Source organism: Aythya ferina (assembly GCF_964211825.1).
Source record: "Aythya ferina genome assembly, chromosome: 5".
NCBI lineage: Eukaryota > Metazoa > Chordata > Aves > Anseriformes > Anatidae > Aythya > Aythya ferina.
Window position 1 is genome coordinate 13108188 of NC_140301.1, and position 24195 is coordinate 13132382.

Here is a 24195-nt window from a genome sequence, read left to right on the forward strand (position 1 = left end):
CTTTCTTTTATTTCTTTTTATTTTTTTTTTAAGAAACGCACACAAAAACCGTGCAGAGAGTGCTTCAGGCTTGTGTTCTGGTTTATATTACCAAAAAAAAAAAAATCCTTTCAATATAAAAAAAAGCATTACAGTAGGGAATACGGGATAAATAAGCTCCACTATCTAATAAAAAGAACATTTACAGTTTTTTAAAATAGATTTCAAACATCATTATTTCACACGCAGCCCTTTCCCAGGCATTTGTGACAGTCGGTTGAGCATTAAATAAGAGCCGGGAGGCAGGGGTGTGCAGAGGGGCCGTGGGCTGGCAGGCACAGGCTGCTCTCCACAAATTACATCCAAGGTGCATGGGCTGTGGTCACAGTGCTACAGCGAAGGAGCCAGCAGCTCCCTCCGGTCCCTGGCCCACCCAAAGCTCTCCAGCAAGCAGGGATGCTTGCTTGAGCCCCTGCTCCCACCAAACTCACCCATAGCTGTTAAAAACAGATAGAAAAATACAGGTGTTTCTCCTGCCTACTGCTCTGAAAAGAGAAAAAGCTACTGTACAACAGAGGGGGCAGCCACGTAACCACTGGACAAAACCAACTACTTTACATGCTTTGCCGTACAACAGGAGGCTGTTTTCTGGGCTTGCTTGTTCATTAAATTCCCCAGGGAGAAATTCCTCCCACCCGTTACCTACTTGCACAGGTCCTCTCGGATTTGCATGGATCTTTACAGCAATTTCCACCTCTTGTTTAAGATGTGCTGCCTGGCCTTTGCTTTGGTTTCAAGCTGTGCTCCCAGGGGCACGCCAGCCAGCTGCAGAGGGGAGGTGAATTCTCCATCCAGAAAAAAAGCAGAAGGGGGACCAGACAAGGTAAGAGAGGGGAAACTGTGCAAAGGCCAGAACAGTAGAAGAACAAAGGATCTTTTGAAGACAGAGGGACAGCCCTTAGGGAGAGAGGGGATGTGAAAGAGCTAAAAACAGAGGAAATAGTACAGAATTAGGAAAGCCAAAGAGAAATAAGCCTGCAGCGATCCTACCTCAGGCTGATATATTTATGCCTTAGTGCGCTGGCTGCTCTGAGAGTTAATCCCCCATACCACTGGTCATGAAAAAAAGGGCATTGATTTTGGTTTTTAACTTCAACCCCCCTCCCCCCCACATCAATCAAGGTGTTCTCCTTCCAGGCTCTGCCCTGAGACAGCCAGAACTTTTCAAAACAAACTCAAAGGAAAAAAAAAAACTGGAGGGGTGATGGGGTGGTGTTTTTGCTTTTCTTGCTCACCTGCATCCAAGTTACTGTCTCTGCTCGCAGTTTTGTTCCTCCTTTCTGAATTGCTCTACCAGAACAATCACTGACTAGCTCCTGAGGCAGAAGTAGAACAGCAAAGCTTGCCTCTGTTCGAGTTTGGCTCGTGTGGCAGCCCATGCCCTGTAAGATCAGTATATGCAACAGATTTTTCCCTATCTTAAGAGCAGCACCTGCTGTTGGGTACAAACACTGCTGCTTTTTGGCTAGCTAAATTGTTTTCCTTCATTAAACAACAGACCAGAATTTAATGCTAAAATGCATCATTAAAAACAGGTCCAGAGGGAAATTGTTCAGAAAAGCTTTCCATGAGGTTTAATGCAACATCTGAGGCCACTCAGCAACCCTGACCTCACTCTTGCTGATGGCGGCGCAGGGAGGGCTGCTGCTCTACCTGCCCGGGCCCTCTCCTGCTGCTGAGCAAATTGCTGTTCTCAAATGAAGCCTGGAAAAGCTCTCACACTTCCTTCCTCTTCCTTCGTATCCCCAATTCCCCAGCCTGGATGTTTAGCCAGGAGCTTTGTTTACTACGGAGCAGTCTTTCAGCTGCTTGCCACCTTGCCTTGCAGCCTCTGCAGGTGTATCGGCACGGTGCCCCTGGGAGGGCTGCAAGGATGCAGAGCCCTGCTGCCTTCCCCCTCTGTAAGCCTTACCGGTGGTTACAGCCCTCAGAGGGGCTGGTTTAACTCTAAAAGCACTCCTCGACTGTGAAAAGGCCTGAGCTAAACAAGGAAACAGCCTCACTGTGCTTGGGGGGGACCAAAGCGTTTGAGGTCAGGGAGAGAGCTCGTGAATAATGAAGCCAACAGGGGCTGAAGCTTCCTGAAGTGCTCTTAGGCACAGTCTGGGGCCTCAGCACCACCTAAGCCTCTGACCACTACCCACTCCCAGGCACGTTTCTCAAGTTCACTTCCAAACAAATCGGTTAGATAACAACTATCTCAAGTGAGGAAATGCTCTCGACTAACACGCAGGCTGGAACAGCTCTGACTTGATGCTTTCCTTGTGAGCCCATGGGAAAACCTCAGGGGAAATCCCCAGAGCAGAAATGATGCCCCAAGGCAATTTAAGGCAAGCAGCAGGGGAGCAGCTGACAAACCTCAGCCTCTCCCATCCAGCACCGTGCCTGGAACTCCCCTTGGGGCAGGAAAGCATGTAGGAGTCCACTACATGGATCTATGCTAACAGAGCACCACGAACTATATTTATTTTTTTTTGCAAGTACAAAGTGAAAGGCAAAGGCTGGCAAGATTTAAATGCTATTTCCTCCCCTTCTCAGGAAGGCATCAGTGTCAGCTAATCTTGACCAGAGCCACCATTTTTCCCAGGGGACAGGAACACAGCAGGTAACCACTTGCTCTCTCTTTCACAACAACAAACAGTAAATCTAAAAAAACAGGAAGGTAGGCACCAAATTCTTGACCATCAGCCAGCCTTAGACAAGCCCCATTTCTACGCGAGACCACTGTGCCCCTGCTTGAGGCTCCAGAGAAAAGCCAGGCTCACTGAAGTGTTTGACTTCTCTGACAAGTTTCAGGTGATAGGGGCAAAGCTTCCACCAAAGCACGTGTGTTTTCATTTTGTGGCTGGGAATTAAAACCAGAATCATGCAAGCAACAACTGCCTGTTCCTCAGAGGAGCCACCACCACCACCACCACTTGTTTTCAAACCCACCTGGGCAGTCACAGACTTCGGCCAACCTGCTGCCTTATCCAGCCCCTGCGCTGCTGTTCTTCAGTCCTTTGCGTCTAAAGCACGATAAAGTTGCAACCAGCAGGCACAGCCTTGCGCTGACGAGCGGGAGAGGCAGTCGTGCTCCTCCTCCCGCTCCCCTCTGCAGGCTCTGTCCTTCGTTAGTGCAATCAGCTGCGCTGGGCTCCTGCTCCACGGCTGCTGCGGGTGGCTCTGGGCAAGGGTCTGGTGTACAGTGTAGTGCACATCACCTCAAAGTTCCAGCCCCTGAAGTACAATCCTTTTGGTCATTCATATATTACAACCCTCTTTTTTTTTTTTTTTTTTTTCTTTTTCCCCCCCTACCCCGTTTTGTTAAAAAAAATAAAGTTTTTTGGATGTTTTCAGGTTTTGTTTCTTCTGATTTTCCTTCCTTCTTCTGAGCGTGTGGGGAATGTGTCGGTTCACAGGCCGCCTCTTACTGGATCCCTCGGAAGAGACACATGGCAAAGACCATGGCGAACAGCTGGGAAGGGGGGAAAGAAGAGGGCAAAACCAAAATGAGGAACCACAAGAAACAGCTGCGTCTTCGAGAAGAATGGCAAAGCCCTCCCCAGCCTCAGGACCATTCCCATCCCTCCCTCCTGCCCAGCCGTCAGCGATGTGATGTGTCGAGAGGCCTCTTCCCACCACCCAGGGGAGGCTGTGGGAAAATGTTTTTTGCCTGCAGGGGATTCCCTCCCTTCCAAGCGGAGCTGCTGCTGGCTGCAGCAGCAGCAGCTTGCTTTCATTTCCAAGCTGCCCTTGGTGTCACAGCGGAGCTCTGTGCCCCACTGCCACTGCCCAGGGGCAGGGTGCACTCGTGGGGGGCTGCTGGGGCCCTGCCAAGCTCCCTCTCCTTTGCACAAGACGTGGGGCTAGGGAAAACACCTGGCCTTGTCCCAGCCATGCTGTCGGGTAGCACTCCTGGGCTAAGGTCCTGTCTGGTGGAAGCCTGTTCTGCAGAAACACCAGCAAAGAGCCAGATGCTAATGCTGGATAATGGAGGTGCTCCTACGGCAGTACATTTCCAGGCTCTAAACTGAGCTTTTAAAGCAAAGGCACAGTTCGAACACAACCAAGTGACACAGCAGGCAGCTTGCTGGGATGCTGCTGCAGTGAGGACAGGAATCACATCAGGTCCCGAGGCAGGCAGCAGGATCCCCAAAGCCTCCGCGACCAGCGCGGCACAGCTGCAAACTGCGGCAGGGCCAACACGAGGCGGCACTGCAGGCTTGCAGCAGAGGTTATTTCCCTGCCTCTTGTGGCAAGGGACCAAGTGCCCGTCTCTCCCCAGGCAATTAAAAACCACAAGCTGATAACCCGTCCGCACGTCGCAGCAACAGCTCCCTGCCCTGCAGCCGGACATCCACTGACAGTGCTTGTGTTCCTTATCACACAACAGTACCTCGATGGCCAACACTCCGATGGCAAGGGCTCCCGCAAGGTACACGTAGGTCTCAAAGGAGTTCAGGATCACGGTGTAGCAGCCCTAGGAAGGACAAAACACGGTGAGAAACACGGAGCAGCATGCTGCATTGCTCTCGCAGCACAGCCCGTGTGCATATGAGAGGTGCTGTCAGACCCAGGCGCCAAAAGCACGGCTCCCTCTCATTCCCCCACCCAGCCCCACAGCAAGGGAGGCAGCAACCAGCGTGACACTGGCAGGGAGGGGAAGGTTTTGCTGCAGTGGAATGAGAGTAATCCACACACACAATCCCTCACTGACCAAGAGGAATTGTGACTTCTTGCAGAACAGAGGGGAGCAGCAGGGGAGAGACATTTCATCTGCAGAGGGGAGAGACTGAGCACAAAGGAAAGGGCCCTCTGGGCATATGACAGGCAGCTGAGGCTGACGAGGGATACAGGCTATTTATTTAAAGCCAAGGCAAGAGATTCTTGCCTTGTATTTCAGTCACAGCCAGCAGCTATTTCACACCCTGGGACCTTTTCTCTGTGCCTTCACCCAGCAGGAGCATGGATGAACACTTGCTGATTCCTGAATATAGGAGAATTAGTCATTAAGAACCCATGGCCATGCACTGCTGTAATCCTTCCATTTCTGCAGCAGAGCTACCATCATCTTTAATGTCATTTGTTACCGCTCACACAATTAACAGCAGGCAGATCCTCTGAAAAGTTTTTAGGGTGGTTCTGGAAATCATCAGCTTATCCTGGCCCCAGTTCTCCCAGCCTAAAATTCCAACCCACCAGCAAATTTCTGCAAATAGGTCACGTATAAAGACAGAAGTAGACTGGAGTTTCTCCAATGTAAAAAGGACCTCTCCTGTCCACTTACACATGCAAACACAGATGTGTAGTTCCATCCATATATCTGGCACGTTTCAATCACCTGATTATTTTGCTTTCACCCCAAAAGAAAATGTCTGAATTGAAAAAATGGCATGACACTTCCATGCTGGTGTCCGTCCCAGACCCTACTCACCAGGAGCGAAACACAGAGGAAAGCAAGGGAAAGCATGGAGGGGACCCACTCATGACACAGCCCCACAGACTGAAGGCCATTTTGGGGCAGTGGCCAAACTATTAAAATCACTCTTTTGTCACCAGGAGGCTGCTCAGCTGCAGCTCTGTTCCTGTCATATTTCCACACTGTAGTGACAAGGGCTCACAGAAAAACTCTTCCCATAGAAGTGTTAGGCCTCGGCATTACTGCTTAGGAAAAGCTTTTTTTTTTTTTAAAAAAAAAAAAAAAAAAAAAAAAAAAGCTAAAAATCAGCTTTATCCCTGTTTCTCAAAATGCATTTCTTTCTCCTCCCTGCTGTTTGTCATCTCTCCTTCTCTCTCTCTTCCCTGTCTACTCGTGGCAATCAGACCTGGCAGATGCAGTATGGTGCTGTCTGCTATGATCTCTCACCCAGTGTGCCTTTGCCAACCGTTTCCAGCTGCCAGACAAGGAACAGCTCATGCGCTGCTTCCAAACTCCTTTACTCCCTTTCACAGTCTGTTTTCATGTGCTGAAAAGAGGACCGCTGCTTAGACCGGAGAGAAAAGGAGGCTTAGACACGCAGTCAGCACAGAGTTCAGCTGACTTGTGAATGCCGAGATGAACACAGTCAAGAACTTTGCTAGAAAAGTTTTTGAAACTTTAGGTCTTGGGGAAAATATAAAGAAACAGGGCTGGTGGTATCAGTGTCAACGACTTTACTCTGAATTGCCTTGTTCTAGCCTAGCATAGACAAGAATTGCTAAGTCAAGAGACCTGCTCAGAGAAAAGCCCTCTTTTTACTGTAATCAGTAAAAGGGCAGAGAAACACAGCTTTCCAACACTTCTCTTCCTCGGGAAGCGGACATGGTTTTCTGTGGCTGTTTAACCCGCAATCTCTTAGTTGAATATGGTGTTGATGAGTAGTCTTTGTGAACTAAACTGGAGCCCCTACCACAGCCTATAAGAGCCAAACTCATTACATCATTACTGACCTGTGCTGGCTTGCCAATTAACTTCTTCTCAGAGACAGTACTAACCTTCAGAGCCACAGTAAAGCTTGACATGAACTTCTACCCCACTTCTTAATCCCCTGGGAAAGTTTCCATTATTTCTGCCGATACAGCACAGCACGGACTTAGCAGTCCACACAATGAAGGGGGATGTTCAGAATCAGATATATCCACGACTTCAAAAGCTGTTACCAGTGTAAGCACAGTTGCAAGCTGACCTGCAGTCAGAATGGCACAACCTGCTATCTTCACAACCCACCCATGGCTCCCACAACTCCTTTTCCTGGCATTTGGCACCCCTTACCTGTCGGTTCTGAAATCTCTCAACGCCTGTGAGGCAGGCTTCCTTGTTAATAAACATCCCTTCCCGGCTCTGGAGTTCTCGCTGGCAACAAGCCTCTGGTGTTGCCTCTTCAAAAGAGGAGTTTGGAAGATGGGGGACAGCTTCAAAATCTTCTGGTCCATTCACTCCACAGCAGGCAAACTAGAGAGAGGCATGGAAAAAAAGGAAGACAGTTTATGCTTTGCCCTGAAAAGAGATACCGGAATTCTCCCAAAGACCTGTTTTTGCAGGGATCAAAACTTTAGTCAAAGCAGAGACAAAACAATTGCTATTTCCAGAGAAGTGGGTTGTGCTTGTACCTCGGAGCTTCTGTTTCATCAAAGCCTCTTTATGAAGTCCCACTGTTCCCATGTCACACTGTGGACTCTAAGGTACCGCTGGGAATATTGCCATGATCTACACAGGGCTTTGGAGCACATCCAGAATGACTTGCTTGAGATCACCCAGCAAGCCTGTAAAAGAGCCAACAGTGCAATCCAGGCTCCCGACTGCCCGTTCTCCCATAGATAATGGTCAGGATTGTTGCTGTTCAAAGGCACTGCTAGGTGATCCAAGAAAGCTCCCTTTTTAGGATTCAAGTCAGGTCCTTTTTAAGGATTCAAGTCATAGTCTGTCTCCTTTCAGTCAGCAAAAGGAAATGTCTTCATTAAAATCCTGAATCAGCATGAAGGGCAGCAATCATCTTTTTCTTATAAGATTAAAATTGACTTTTCCTCTGCAGAGCCTGACATCTTACTCTTCATTCCTGAACAGATACAATGTGGGCTGCACTGAGCCCAAAGTTCATGTGTGTACACACAGACACAAGCACACACAACTTCTTGCAGCAGACAGGAAGGAACAACTTGTAGCAGATAAGAAAAATTCCAATTCCAATGACACAGCCAATCTTTAATCCGCCTGATTAGGACTGTAGTAACAAAGTCAATTTTGATTGCAAATATTTCTGCTTTGAAAATACTCCATTAGGCATACTCCTGCCTCATCAGTCGCCTACCAACTCATTTAACAGGCTGTAGTAAGAAACCTTTAATAAGCACTATTTCTAGCTTTGTGAGCTGGGAACAGTACCAATGGCAGCTCGTGTAGAGAAAGCCTGTCTGCCAAAGGAATTGTCACCTTTGTCCCACTGCTGCCACCACAAACCCTGGTGCTGTGCTTGACACAATGGAGTGGTTGGGGCAGGCTGAACCCAGGCGAGCTGAGGGTGCTGGCTGAGCATGGCATTGAGAGCTGACCACCAGCAGCATGGGACTGGCGTGGCCTGGCTTACCGTGATCATGACAGAGTTCCAGGTGGCGGAGAAGACATCTGTGTCATTGTTCCTCAGGTAATGCTTCTTCAGCTCCTTGGTGAAAAACTCTCTTGTCAACTGACACACACAGACAGGCGGAAATGCAAAGGGTTACTGCCAACTTCTCTCTTTAAAGCACATCTTTTAATATTCAGGGCTGTTTGAAAGCATTTCAGAAATTAAAACAAGACTAAAACAGATTTTAGGGAGATCTTCAAATCCATACCCAAATAGTAACTTAACTTACTATATTACTCAAGGTCTGCAATCAAGGCATGATTTTCCCCTCATTTTTCATTTCAAACCAGTTATCTTCCTACTAGCATCAGGGGAACTCCATGTGTGAGAAAGGAGAATCAAGCCCTAATACCAAACTTGCTGGGAATGAAAATGAATTAAAACACATGGAATGAATATGAAATGTTCAAGTCAACTTACAAATCAGAAAAAAAAAGACCGTTTCCCTGACAATGTCTTAGATCTAAACTCACCCACACATGTGAAGAAAAAGAAATCCCCTTTTTATATTTCCAGTGTTTATATAATTTAAACTTTTTTTTTTTCCTAAGGTCAACAATAAAAACTAATGGAATTTCATTTACTCCTGTTTACATTTATAGTAAAATAGAAAAACCAAGCCAACATTTCTGCTCAGACTCTCCTCAAAAAGTTAGACACCTTGAAATTACATTTATGTAGGATCACTCTCCAGGGGACTAGTAAATATTCAAACTTAATAGTCTCGTTAAATTGAATACTTTGATTCAATCTTGGGCCCTTTCTATCACTTCAGGATGAAAACTTCAAGGAATCCCCTTTTCAGGCTCCCAATAGGCCTTGACTTGTGTGGGCCCCTGGCTAAAATACCTTCCGAGTTGATCCACACAGACACCATCTCTATGCCAGCGCAAAGCCTCAGTGTTACACCCATGCAGGATTGGGAATTAAGCTGCTCAAGAGAGAGGGTTTTTTTTTATCTTTTCTTTCCTTTTTTTTTTTTTCTTTTTCCTTTTTCCTGTTGTTCACACAGTGTAGCAGTATGTGTTAGTGCATCTGCAATGAGTTGGTTTCAGGTTCTTGATATGCAACGTGAAATACCACAGATACACATACATATGCATGAGATGTATGGGGTGGGCACAAAAGCACAAGCACAAGCTTGGCTGTTCTCTTTGTAACTATATCACAAAACTTAAGGAAAGCCAAGAAGGCTGTGGTCATTCTTTAAAAGACCCAGAACACCACTTAATATTGTTTTCTCTTTTACAGATACAAACTAAGGCAAAACTTAATGACTACATAGACACTGGGTAAAACTTTGTCACGACAACTTGCATGGCATAGGGAGCTAAGTCTCACTACCTTTTAATGAGATTGTCTCATAAAATCTGAGTTCCTAAATCACTTTTAACTCATGGTTTTTTGCTTCCAAAATATTCAAATACCAGAGGATCATAGAGGACTGGCATTTTCCTTTGGGAATTTGGTGCAGTAAGGGGAGGCTAGGCTTGAAGATGCAGAAACATGCCCTCAGTCTTCTCCTTTCCTTCCCTCTCTGCATACTTTACCCACCCAGCATCCTTGCCTGCAGAGACAGCAGCACATTTTTCTGATGCTTGTCTGTTTCTGAAGCACAGACTTTGAAACTGATATTACAGTTGGTAATAATCCCAGCTGGCTGCCTTTGGCCGGGTCTAAAACAAAAGAGTCATTTAAATATAAAGTGAAACCTTTATTTTGACAGCAGCAATCCCAGAGGAAATTGTTCAGAGTTTGTGTGAGATTTTTACGAGACTTGGCCCAAAACAAAGCCTAGTGCTGGAAGGGTAAGTCTGCCAGGAAAATAACTGATTCCATTTCATTGTTCTTAAACTGTTTGTCCTGAACATCTGAAGTTCAGAAAAACGTTAAAAATCGATCAGCAGAAGTGTCTTTATTCTGTTAAAAAATTGCTGACAAAGGAGGACAGCAGTCAGTAAGACAGTCCTACACGCATATCCATGGTCCCCCTGTTGCTGAAGCCAAGGCTGTGCACACTGGAGTACTGTGCAAGCACTGCTCAGAAGGGAGAAAAGGACCTAGTAATAAAATGACATCTTCCAAACACGCTTCTGACAAAGCAGATACATCAGCCACAGCCGCAAGCAATAAAGAGCCATTCAGTCGTGTTCCTTCCTAGCTGATCAGGGGAGAACATCTCCTGTACAGAAACAGCGCGTATGTTTACACACCAGAGCATGAAGTGACCACCAGTGAATGAAGTCACAGAATCACAGAATTGTCTAGGTTGGAAGAGACCTCAAGATTGAGTCCAACCTCTGACCTAACACTAACAAGTCCTCCACTAAACCATATCACTAAGTTCAACATCTAAGTCACCACCACACTGTGCTTCACTGACGCTTCCTCTCACGGCCAATCTCAACAGCAAATATCTCTTTTCTCCCTTCCTTCTGCGTCTAAAATTTCTTTTACTCCCACAGCTATTAATAATTTAACTCTGCTGCGTGCTGGGGAGCTGGTTTGCATGTAAAACCATACAAGAGAAAACTGCACCAAACATTATCTGGAAAGCAAGCAGATAGAGCTTGCCCTTTTCTTGTGTCTGATTTTCTACACCCAGCGTGGCTACAGCCATAGGTACTGGTTCAACGACCATCACTGAACCTGGTAGGCCTCCAGGAAATGTTGGTTGCCCAAATGTGCTCTTACCACTGCAAGCCTTGAAAGTAACTTCTTGTTTCACAGGGAAGAGAAAAGCACATCTGAACCTGACCTTAAATGACTACTGTGAAGACTTCTTCCTGACACAGGGTCACTGGGAGATCACCCCACGGGCATTCTGCCCAGCCATCTGGCTAACCCACAGATAACAGCAAAATTAGCTGCAAGTAGTTACCCAGCCAGAGGAGCTACCACCAAAACATACAGCAACAGCAAAACAAGTTTTTTGTTCAGAAGAAACCCTAAGAGCGGACAAACAACAAGAATTTTCAGACTGAGTTTATCTTCTGCGTAGAGCTATCTGCAGCTATGTTGGGATCCTGACACCCTTCATTTCTTCCCATTTCTGCCTCTTCTGTCAGTCATTCTGACAGAGTGGGAAGCTGGTGATGCAAACGAGACAAGCTCAGGAGAGACAGCAGAATAGCTTGCTCCCTTGCAAGTTTTGCCTCACAAACCATCACCAGATGTCACAGAAGTCTAGAATAACCACTGCGATCTTATCTGGCGAGTGCCACATCCCCGCGCATCCCATGGCTGCCAAGGAATGGCAGATCCTGATGCTCTGCAGGACTCTAATGGCTGAGGGAAGAAGGCACAGCCATCCCACACACATGACAAACTTTGTTCCTTGTGCCTCTCCTAAGCTCCCCACAAACCTGGCTCACCGGGCAGTGCGTTATCTCCCCTCCGTGAAGATCATACCTGGGCCTGCCGGGAAGCACACGGGTGCGAGGCGTTTCTACGTGTGCGGTCTGCTGCTTGTGCCGTACCAAAGGAATTCCCTCAGAGCTCCTAACAGCAGAGTTGTAATGACCAGAACACACCAGACCCCCCGGGCTGCAGCCTATTTACAGAGCTGCAGCTATTCCCACAAAGGCATGGTCTCAAAGCCTAGGCTGTAATGGGGCACCCACACTGTGTACAAAGTGAGTTTTTTTTTCCCCACTGTTCAAATCCAAGGCAAAGACAAAAGACCACCGGCTTATACAGGGGAAAAAAAATGCTCCCACTACCTCTCCCCGGACTATCCTACCGTACAAACACTGCACTGTTTTGCCGTGAGCTTTTTAAGTATTGATTCTTTTCTTACCAAAATCTCTTAATGTGAATAAAACTAAAAGTATATCCTGGCTCAAGAAAATCAAAATCTGATCATCATTTTAAAAGGTCCTTACTTGCTCATGCTACACCTCTGTGACAATCAATACAGGAAATGCGCTGTAAGTTTTCTTACTGCTGGCAGATGCCAAACAAACAAGATAAAAACTAACAGTCACTAACTAGTGACCACCATCACTAGCTGATGTTTTGTCACTGCCATCACTCAGAGTCGTATTTCAAAGGTGGGCTGCCTTGAGAAGGACGGACCTACTTTAGTCAGGCTCTTCTTTGTGCATGTGGGGATGTGGAAAAATGCAGAGACTCTTGCAGGTTTGGGAAACAATGAGGCGACGCTTACTCCTAGCATGGGGGGGATGATGGGCATATAATAATATGCACAGGAGCAGTGCAGAGAAAAGCTACACCATATAAAGCTGTGGAGAGAAGGATTCGAAATTTGTAAGCAAGGCAACATGCAAGAGAACCATTGATGGGACTCAAAAAAGGACATGGGGAGATTTGGTCAGAGCAAGCTAGGGGGTGTGTCTTACAAGCAGCATTGAGAGGAATCTGGCAAGTATCAGAAGATGAAAATTCAAAACAAATATTAAAAGATGCACAAGAGAGTTTTTAGCACAGCAGACAGAGCAAGCATTGGCTCTGCTGGGGAAACGGGAGGTTTCACCGTTAATATTAATATTAAACATATGCTATATTGAAAAAAGAAAACAGTGCTTTTAACCTTAGTGTGACTTTATTATAAAGCTTCTCCCTGATGGAACATGCACTTGGTTTGGCTGTGAAAGAACCGAGAAGACTGAAAACTCCAGGACTTAAGTGGTCCCCCAGCATATATATCTTTTGTACATAAACCATCCACCTTGCACATGCCAAACTAGTTAGCATTCACTGGCTTGCTGGCAGTTCTGCAGCCTGAAGATAGTAATGAAGCAGGTTTGTTGGCATTTGAAACAAACAGTCACTATCAGCCACCATCTGAACACCACGCTCCAGCTGGGTACAATCCCACTGAGGTTCATATTTTGCCCACCATAGGATACTTACATTTTCTCTGAAGATAAAAGCCAGGATTGCAGCTGAGAGCTCCGCCAGGAAGATTAACAAAATAAACATGAAGAACTACAGGAGAGAAGATAGAGGAAAAAAAGAGACATACCATTATGTGCACGCAATAGGCTTCTGGAACACAAGGTTTGCAAGTCACCAAAGACATGGAAAATATAACTGAGGAAATTTATTTTCCTACCAATTAAAAAACAAAACAAAAAAAAAACAAACAAACAAACAAAAAAACACACACACACACAAACAAAACTACGAGACTATAACCTGGGGCAGTTGTAGCCCCTCCTCTGATCATATCACAGGACATGGGAGCTCACAGCACGTTTTGGCTTGTTCTAATGGGTACAGCAGATAAGCAGATAAGGCTTATCTGCTAAGGATCCTTATCATCCCCTGATAAATCTGCACCAGGTTAAAACAGGAAAGCCTATTTTAATAGAAAAAGTTATGTGATTGTGTAGATGCTCATATAGGGTTAAGCTGCCCTGACACAGTGAGGGGAATTGATGCAGGTAGCCCATCACACATGCACCCCTACACACACAGCCCTGCTCACCACAACATAAACAGCTGTCCTGTAATATAAACATGGCTTATTTTGTGTGGAAGGAGGCAGTTACCGAAATAGTTACACCTATGACCAAAAACTGGACCCTTTTTGGATCATTCTCCATTTCAGGAGAAAATCAGCCTTGGTTAACAGCCTCCCCATCCACACGATGGGGTTGCACTGAGTTAGGTACATCAGTCACTCAGTTGTTGTTCTCCTGTTACCAGGCCAGAACAATTCACAGTGCCTTCCTCATGCACCCCCCAGAAGTAAATCAGACCTACGAGGCCTCATCCCCACAGAGACTGATGCTGTGCTGGGAGGGAAGCGTCCCCAGGACCTTTTTTGCCAAGATCCCTCAGGTGCTGCAGAGTTTCCTGCCCAGGATGAACACTGGGACCTCCTGCCTGGAGGCAGCACAGAAAGCTGGCCCACAACTTTAAGTACAACTTCTGATTTTTTTTTTTTTTTTTTTTTTTCTGTATAAGAAGGCTATTGAAGGTCCTTCTGAAACAGAAGGAAGGCAGATGGGGCCAGAAGTACTATTAAGATCCCCAAGCAATGATTTATAAACGATGTCTGGAATGCTGTGCACCATGTATTTTGGTAATGGAGAGAAAATTCAGACCACCTAATTGAAACATGAAAATGTTCTTTTGGTGTCAATTATCAGAGCTGTAAGTGATTTTTCCCCACTGGAAAAATGCACACATTACCCTGTCCCATTTGTCTTCCTGCCTCTGCAATGGAAACAAAAGAAAAGGTTCCCAGGCTCAAATGACAAACAAGACGAGTCAGATGGACAGGGACTTCAGCCTGCTAACAGAACACCGTGGCTTGATTTGCTGAACTAGTTAACTATAATTTATTCTTACTGCTAGAGTTGTACATGTGGCTTCTTTTTTTTCCTGCTCAGAGACTGTTTTGTTTTTAATTTCACCATAGGAGGGCAAAGAACAAGTGATGAGGATGAACCACGCTTTGCAAATCCACATCATCACCCATCAAGGGATCTCAGCATAGTCACTAAGAGGTCTAAGGTGGTGATCAAGTGATTAATCCCATCACCTTGCTAATTGCATTTCATTTACTGATTACTAGGAGACACACATTCACCCGAGCTCCAGCACAGGTCTGTGCAGAAGTGGAAGCAGCCAATTCCCAGATTCTGTCTGATAAGCTTCATTATCATTCCCAAACTGATTTACACTTACATTGTGTAGTCTGCATTACCATTACAGATTTGAAATAGTTATTGTAGAAAAAACATGAGCAACCATTAGGGCTGATGAGAAAAAGGAGATGGATCATCAGTGTTTCAGAACTTGCTCTCATTCTGCATTTTAAGGAAGGGCTGAATCTGCTTATTATGTTTTGCCTCCCAGAATTAAATTAAGCAATTACTGATATATGAGAGCACTAAACAACCACTTGGTCAGTGCAGTGTATGGGACACTGCAGCCTCACGTTCAAATTCAGGTGCTGAGACCCTGAATACAGGTACCCTCTTCATCCAAGGTGAGGGCCTGAACATCCTTGGAAGTGCTGTCTCCCATTTTGGTCAAAAACCTCGCCTCAGCTCCTGGTGATGCCTCTCCATTTGTCAGAAATTTCTACAAATCAGCATTTCACATTTGTTTTTCACAACACATCTGCCATTCCAGTTTCAGCAATGCTGTTCTGGAAAGAGCTGCCACTGTCCTTTAATCCAAAGGACACATTTTCATGCTGAAAAGTGACTACTGCATCTATTTTATAAGAGTGCAAAACAGGACATTTGCACTCACAACTAAGACAAATCAAGCTAACACAGACTTCTCTTGTTGCAGACTTGAATGCAATTGTGTCAAAATGACATTATTTGCACATTATTTTTTGTACATTCATCAGCATTCTGGATTCTGATTTTTATGGTGTTGTTTTGCAGCCATAGGGTCTTTAGGGCAATTCAGAATTCACTCAATCTTCAGTTTAGAGCACAATGCTTGTTGCTTTTTGTGAGTCAGGTTCAAATGCTGGGAAATCTAGAAACACTTCACCGCCTTGTGGTTAAGGCAACACGCTAGGCTCCACAGTGATTTTTCAGTAGTGGTGGTGGTGGTGAGGTGTTGTTTTTTCCTCAAAAGACAAGCAGCTTAAGGTAAAATAAATGGCCTTGCAAATACAGAAGCCAGAACTTAGAGAACATGCATGTGTGCATCTGTCTCGTCCCTTCTATCCTCTATTTACATTTAGACTGAAAGCTTCAGATATACATTATGCATCACTGTGAAATCCCACTTGAGCAGCTCTGGCTCATCAATTCTTTAACAACTTTGTAAGCGGACTTGATTTGATCAGGCAACTTCTCCCCAAGCACCACCTCTGAAGCCTAACACTCTCAGTTCCGCAACGGTATTTCCAGTCTCGCTGGCATACGCTCATGAATGGTTTGCCTTTCCGACGCCTGAAACTTACTCCCATCAGACTTCTGCTTTCACAGATCTTTCATGCTTTTTAAGGTCAGCTGGTGTGGTCCCAAAAAAGCAGAAATGAGCAAAATATTTCTCCTCATTTGGTATCAGCACAGGTTTTTGTACAAGTGCTTTGCTGCTACTGGACACGGGATGGCAGGTTACAAGAGCTGACTTCGACACCAGAAGCCCTGCTCAGGCTGGAATGCCAATTCCTCATCCAGTGATTATTTTTAGAGTTCCTGCTAGTCCCAGGCATTACTTCCAGCCCACATATTTCTCACATCCCACGTATAAAATAAAAACATAAATAAATAAATAAAGCAGCAGGGCTCGGAATTACTTCTATGAGTCAGAAAAGTAATAACCACAAAATTGAGTTTACTGGAATATAACTAAAACACCTGGAGGAACACTCAAACTGTGGTGTAACGCTACTGACTTCAGCGATGCTAAGTCAGGAAAGCGCATGGCTCAGAAGCCCCTTTTCTAGCCAGATTCCTCAATCTGTATGCAGCTTACATGGTCCAAACTGAAAATACTTTTTTCCCCATTCATTTTCAATCAGTGTTTCTCATACTTAAACATATTCAATACTTAAACATAACTGCTAGTTTTTAATCTGACTGGGACAGGCTCTGGAGTAACGTCAGGCTCATTGGGCCTGACTCTTCACATTTTATGAGATTCCTTTAGGCAGATTTCCCTGACTTCACAGGTGATATATTTAGTTTTCTGATTTACTTCTGAGATGAGTTACCACAGATCAAACCCACAATGGCTTCTGGAGAAAGGCTCTCGTGTGCAGGTCATGAATTCAAAGGGTGGGTGAGCAAAATGCCAGAAAGAATTAATCTCAGTGGAGCCAGGCTGACCTCGAAGAAAAAAAAATGTTTATCTTTTATAAAAAAGTGGACTTTCCTATTCTGTTAAGAGACAAGCCTGTTTCACACTGTGAAGCAGCTGTGCAAGATACAATCATAACAAAACACTGTAAGAGGGAGACTTAAACAAACATAAATAAAAACAAACCAACAGACTCAGAGGGAGAAACAAAAGGTCACATTTGACAGAAGTGAGAAATAAAACTATAGAGCTTTGTGTTTTGACACATAATTGGCAATGTCTTCAGCTAAGAGATAATGGCTGGAAACCCTGTAGTATCAGAATTTATGGCAGAGGTCAAAAAAGACTTATTTTAGTGGCTAGCTCTTTGCAAATATTACCTGATGACCACATGGGCTGAAATTTAACCCTCAAAGGGAAAATTGCCTGAAAATAACAAATGTGGTTCATTTTAGGAGCAAAGTAGATGCTCCCAGACTCCGCACTCACTGGACTCAAGCCTGGTGCAGGGAAGAAGCAAATTCTCTGCCTCACTAGTAAAAATGCCCTAAGTTTATTTAATATCTAAGGCAATAACGGCTACAATAATGGACATCCATTCACGCACTTATCACAGCATCATTTATTCAATGAAAAAGTCTCCCCCGTTCCTGGGAAACACCAAAAGGCCAGCAGAAGGTGCAAGGACACTTACAAAAAGCAGGAGGCATTTGTTCTCACGGATGGCGCCGCAGCAGCCAAGGAAACCCAGCAGGAAGAGCATCGCTCCCATGGCCAGCATGATGTACGCTCCGGTGAAGAGCAGAGGGTTGGCAGCCACTATCTCTCGAAAACCTGTTGGATCCACAATGACCCAGATCCCAACTCCCAGCAGGCATGCTCCTCCCAGCTGTCATGGAACAACAAGAAGGGAGAGAGGGAGATAGGTCAACATAAGCAACTGCTGTGGGAAGACTGGGTTCAGTAGTATCTTTTGATCAGAGGTGTTCTGGAGAATCTGTGTTTCTCTGTGACACACATTATCTGCTGAGCAGGTGATTGCTGACATGATGCTCCTACTGTCTCTTGCTCATTAAATGAAACATTTGCAGTAAAAGCACATTTCTTTCTCGACACTTCACTCTACCAACTGTTGATTCCCTGCCTAATCCTGAAAGATTGCATCTCAGGTTGCTGCCACGTTTGCAGGGGACAGACCAGTGAAGCAGCACATGAGAACCTTCCCCAACACAGGGGTCGCCCTGCCCCCACTCTGGGCAGGGTGGCTGGGCGCTCCCACCCTTATTGCCAAAGGCAGCAGCAACACGGGTCACCAAAAACAACTCTACATGTGGTAGGATAATGGCTGTTTCCTAGTCAAAACCTCTTCTGCCATTCAAGGTTAGACCACGTACACCAGTAGTTACAGCTTTCCCACTGGTTTCCCTTGCCAAGGACGGACATAACTCAGACAACAGTGACCGCTGTGCTGCCTTGCTGAATGCCTGAGCACCTTTGGCTGCCATAAAACAAAAACACCTTGGTGATTGCTAGTGCAAAGCTGAGGGCATCTTCTGGCAACTTTACCAAATTACAGTGTGTTCTGCTGGGGAGTAGCAGGCTGCTGGAAACATGAGGATGCAGGATAGAAAGTTGATTCCAAATACTTACGAATATAAAGAAATTGAAAAGAAACATCAGGTACTTCATGCAGCTCAGACAGTCTCCCTCCATGGTCTTCAGGCTGCTTGATCCAATTCTTCCTGCAAAACACCAGAGTTCCCTTAGCACACTGAATGACACAGGATAATTTCCATTTGTATTCCCCCCAGACCCTGTGGAGTTCATTGTACAGAAGGGCTCATTTCTTAGCTGAACATGGTACCATAGCACAGGTTAATAAAAGATAAAGTTCACTGTTAATTCCTTTTGCATTCTTCCAGGTGTAGAGGAGAATGCAGATGGGAAGAGGAAGGTTGCAACAGAAGAAAGAGCAGAAAAATGTTTCAGGGGAAACATTTAGATGGTTAGAGGAGGTGGGCTGGGAAGCTTTTAATCACAGGGGGGGCGGAAAAAAAGTCATTTTTGCATCTTGATACGCCTGCACTAGACCACAAACTGCTTAGGACAGTACTTGTAATGGAAGAGCAGCGACACATTTTCACAAGGTGAGGCAACATTAGAAGAAAATTTCTGCCCCCAAAAGCTTGCTGTTAAATGAATTGACTGTGTCTCCCAATGTGCAATTATATCACCAAGCACCCTACAGGGACAGACAAACGAATACATAAAATAGTAAAACTTTCACTGAAACAGAAGCTAATGCAGTCACTGCACCTTGCACAGATGGATGCTCACATATGCAAACACAGAGGCACAATTTTGCTAAGCTCTCTAGAGAAGCCCTCTGAAAGCCTGCATGCTTCTTAACCTATCTCTTCCCCCTTGGCCACAGCAAATGCCTTTCCCAAAACAGACCTACACCCAATTATATGATGTTAGCAAAGTATACTCAATCCACTCGAAAGAATAAACCAGAAATTATCCAAGGTTTTCACCAGCTCAGAAATAAAACTCTTTCTTCATTGCTCTTGTTAATCCACAAAATGAAGGAGTGCTGTCAAGCCCCGTGCGGTCCTTCCTTCTGCAGCCACGCTCTGCTTTAGCCAAGAGGCTGAGAAAACCCAGGGCAGGCAGCGCTCCCAGCCAGGGGCTGCTAAGGTGAACAGCCAGATCCGTAGTGTGTCTGTGTTTGCCAGACTTCTTTGATTTACTTTAAAAATCAACACAGTTCTTTCCTAGTGGCAAAACAGGGAGAGGCATGAGTGGTGTGATGTAGGAACTCCTGTACCCAACTGTTCTGCCCAGAGAGACTCACAGCCGCTGCTGTGAACACAGGAGGTGGAATGGGGTGCAGAGCTCTTCGGTGGGCCTGCAGGAGATGCCCACAGCTTCCTGAGGGTGTTTAAAGCCATGTCTGCCAATCTTACAGAGAGAGGAGATCTGGAGGAACAGAAGGGAAAGGAGCTGGGGAGGGAATTTTTCATTTTAACGTGAAAGGTGAACCTCCAAGTTTCACTGACCCATGAAGTTGGAAGCTATGGTAGAGAGGATACAAGACGATGAACAAATGAAGAGAATACTGGTACTCGAAAAGCCCCAGAATAGTGGCACTCACACGTTCCCATCATCACACACAAAAAGTTATGCCCCAGTGGAACACAGGATAGCAAAATCCCACTCTGTCAGCCACTGCCTAAAAGTTCTCAGAGAAGCTTCTGAGTCCTGCTGCCTTGAGCACCCACCCACATGACCTATATCATAGTTGTCCTAGGCAAAAAAAATGATAAAAAGGAAACCAGTTCAGCTGTACTGTGCTGCTTTGCATCAGGCATGCTCATCTCACTGCACAGGCACCCACAGGAAAAACAGGCCAAGAAGCAGCAACTCCTGAGTCCAGCCCTGTCCTGCTGCTTTACAGTGTAGATAAATCACATTCCTGCCTTATTTTACCTTCCACGTTGGGGTCTGCTTCCTCTGCAAGACGAGCAGGCTTCCTTGAACAGCTCTGATTCACACTAGCTGACCACAGGCCTCCTCTTCTTTTCAAAGACAAACCTAAGCTACAATTCCTTGCATTACTCCTTCACATGCAGCTACTCGGTATGTTAAAATGTTTTCTAGGCGCGAGCTGGGAAGGGAGACTAAATCTACTGAGCAGTAGTCAGGTCCTGAAAACATCACTGCCAGGGCTGGCATGGTCATGCAGCCTCAGTAACCTGGGAGCAGCAGAAACAAATACACCCTCAGCTTTGACAAGTGAGGGTTCCCCTGTTTGCCTGGCCCAGAAATTGTTGCAGTGGTGCTGCTGGGTTCAGATTTGTGATTTCTAAAATCACCATGCTTCACACAGCAAAACAAATAAGTGCAACCCAGCTCACCGTGCTGTGCTTCAAGCCGGGAACACTCCTAGTGGGCTCACAGATCCCACAAGCCTTCCAGCTCAAGATGTGCAAATGAAGTGTGTCACCGGCGACAGCACGAGGACTGGGCTGGGAAGCCTGGAATAGAGCTTCTCAGAGATTCACATCATAAGAGCTGCACACAAACGTTCAAAAAAATGCCAACCCACTGATCTGATCTGAGAACTGGGAGCCCTGAGTGTCTTTCTCAGTACTGGAACTTACAGCTCGGAGAGATCCACACGTAGCAGCAGGATGAACCCCTTCCAATTTCGTCTGAGCACACATATCCCCAAACAGCACATGAAAGCTCACCATCTGGATCCTTTGACTGCGCCGATTAAAACAGGGCAGATCAATCTGAGGTCATGATATGACCCCTTATACAGCACTTAAAACTCTTCCAAGTCAGAGCTCAGCCACTTCAGCATATCTGAAATGTGTTCCCATCTAGTTTGTACAAGTAGTAGTGCTCCAGACTTGGAGGGGCATATAACGAACACTATTTACAAACAATACAAGCAAAATGCAAATAATGTTCCTTACAAACAATGTCATTACTAAACCATTTGTGGTAACTGCTGCCTTACTAATTAGCTGAAAATATCTCCGATCACAGGCTGCAAGGAAAAAATAACTAACATGAAAGGACAATCCTGACCCACAGAGCTGCTTTTTCCTTCCACTTTTAATCCATACAAACAAAAGGCAAATTTTTTTTGTTACTCTTACTGCACACTGATGCAAGTGAGATAAAATCTGAACGCATACGTCTTAATCTACCCTTTAAAAATATCATCTCTCCCCTCCTCCAGGCCTCAAATTTGTGACAGATTAAGTTCTCCTCTGCAGGAGACATTTAATGCTAAGCAAACATTAACAGTCAGAACTGCAGAAGACAGCGGCTGACAGATGCTTTCCCTGGCTTGTCCCATCTCAGACCTGTGAGACATATGAGATGCATTTGTTTTTGTCTGAAATGTAGCTATAAATGTTCCACTTTCTCTTAGGCAGCTTATTCAACATTTTCCCCCTCATATGAATTTTATCCGGCAAAGTGATGGGGAGGCTAAAAACCCCAGCAGTGTAGCCAGGAAACACGCCCCAGCTGCTCTAATCAGTTAGGAATAAAGTCTAATTTTTCAAGGCAATGCATTTTTTTGTCCTACAACCACCATTTATTTCCTTCCTTCTGACATTCATTTTTGCACGCCTTGAAGCTACCTTGAACTTCTCTTATCTAAAGGCAGCTGCTCAACCATTCTCCTGAAAACCGCTTACGTGTTTCTCCCTGCTACCACTGAAATTTCCCTCTACCCCCAAATCCCTTTCACACTGGACTGAAACTTGCAGTTTCCCTTCAAGTGCTCCTCCACCTTTGCCTTGGCGATGAAATCACAGAAAAATGTAGGTTGGCTAGGACCTCTGGATGTCATTGAGTACAACACCCACTGCCTCCAACCTGGGCCAGTTCCAGGGCTCGTTCCAACTTCAAAGTTAGAGCAGGCTGCTCAGGGTCACATTTTGTTAAGTTTTGAGTATCTCCAAGGGCTGAGATATCCCAGTCTCCATGGCACCTTTTCCAATGTTTCACCACCCTCACTGAGAAAATATTTTTCACAACAGCTGTTCAAAAAGCATCCAAGTTACCTTGTGGCAAAAAGAACAAGAGCATTCTTCAGATGTGGCAGTCTACCATAACTCTCAGAAGCACCTTATCATCACCAGTATAAATTCTTGCCTCTTCCATACCATTACTACTCCTACCCTCTACAAAGACAAGTGTGTGAACCATTTTCCACATACAGTTCAGACATTGTGCACTTGCTTGATGGCTCATCAGAGTCTCACAGTTTCTGCAACTGGATAGAAATCACAGCATAACCAAGACTGGAAGAGACCTCTAGAGGTCACCTTGTCCAACCCTCACACAAACCACTTTTTCAATCTCTTATCTTCTATCACATTGTCCATGTATTTCTTCTTCTCACATAAGTATCTCCTTGCCTTCATCATACATGATGACCTTGTCCACTGAACTGATCCCACTGCTTACTTGAAGACCTGAGAACCAGCCCTGCTGCATCTCCTACAAAATATGAGCCAGTGGCTTGAAGAGCAAATGCTGCTAACTCACACTTACTCTCATATTTACACATAGCGCAACCAAGTAAAAGCAGAAGATATATTTGAAGTTCTCCCCACCAACACGGCGCACACCCCTTGGCTTGAAGGTATGGGGACTTGGCTCAGGCTGCTTCCCTTCCTTCACAGAGGCAAGCAGTTCTATGTTCAGTATTTGCAAGCAGTATCTAGCTTCTTTTTAAACCAAAGCAGTGGAGTCTGCTAATAGAACTTATATAGTAGATGGTGCCTTCCAGAAAACCCTCTCAGAGTATGACTTCCACACAGTCTGCCCCTCTAGACAGAACAGAGATAGGGGCAGATTGAATTGGGAGACTGAAGAGGGATCACTTGGCGAAGTACACCTCACAGGTGACATGACAGCAGATGAGCTGTGCACTTCTTACCCCACTTCTGCACACCACAGCTACATCTAACCAGCCCTGGCAGAGACACAGAGAAAGCATCTGAAACGCAGAAAGAAAGAACCATAAACAAGGTTCACCTTTGGAAATCTTGGGACTTGTAGCAGAGTGTCTTTTCTAGTCTTTAATCGTCTGTGTGTCCCATATATCTCTTTGTTGCCAAGCTTGTCCTGTAAGAGAAAAACATGCAATTACTGCAGAAGTGAATAAAATACAACTTTGTTAAATACACAATTTATTAAAACAAACCATCCTGATGAATATGCTTGGTCTAATTTCCACCTTAATTTAGTGTACATTAGCACTAATGAAGAGCTTTTAATACCCAGTGAGGGATCTGATTCCTCAGAATCGCTTTAACAACATTTGGGGTGTTTTAAATGCCCACAGACCACATGTAAATCTATAGTCCCATTGCATACGCACCTCATACCACAACAGTGCTAGATTAATAGCAGCTGCACCTTCAATATTTTATAGGAGGTTTAGACAAACTTTAATCTGCTGTGACTTTACAGCCCATTTACTGGGAAAATGGAAAAGGCAGAGGAATGGAGATGGAATGTGTCTTTGGGAGGCGCAGCACAGCCGTAAGGAGCGATGGCCTGAGACGCTGGGCGATCTCCCTCGTCCTCCCTGCCATCTCTCACGTGAAGTCGAGCAAACTGTTTCCTCTCCCTCTGCCTCATTTCCACTGCCTGTGGAGCAGTGAGAGAGGAGCCACAAAGCCGCAGCACTGCCTGCCCGAAGCCTCAGAGATAAACCGGTGCCGGCAGAGGGCCCTGGGTGCAGACCGACGCTGCCCTTGAGCGAACAGCAACAATTTCCTCAGATGTA

The 24195-nt window shown here is 45.4% G+C and overlaps 1 protein-coding gene across 10 annotated transcripts in view; it reads right to left on the bottom strand.

The window, feature by feature from the left end:
- Position 1: 1 nt before the first annotated feature.
- TSPAN18 (tetraspanin 18) overlaps positions 2 to 24195 on the bottom strand; it is a 109774-nt gene continuing 85580 nt past the window's right edge. For all 10 annotated transcript variants that reach the window (XM_084520349.1, XM_084520351.1, XM_084520352.1 and 7 more), the window contains 8 exons: positions 23439 to 23528; positions 18519 to 18610; positions 17563 to 17757; positions 12999 to 13073; positions 8085 to 8183; positions 6773 to 6952; positions 4418 to 4501; positions 2 to 3496 (listed from right to left, as the gene is read on the bottom strand). In XM_084520349.1, the coding sequence (XP_084376475.1) occupies positions 3449 to 3496; positions 4418 to 4501; positions 6773 to 6952; positions 8085 to 8183; positions 12999 to 13073; positions 17563 to 17757; positions 18519 to 18581 (744 nt within the window). In that variant the 5' untranslated portion in view covers positions 18582 to 18610; positions 23439 to 23528 and the 3' untranslated portion in view covers positions 2 to 3448. The remainder of the gene's footprint in view (positions 3497 to 4417; positions 4502 to 6772; positions 6953 to 8084; positions 8184 to 12998; positions 13074 to 17562; positions 17758 to 18518; positions 18611 to 23438; positions 23529 to 24195) is intronic.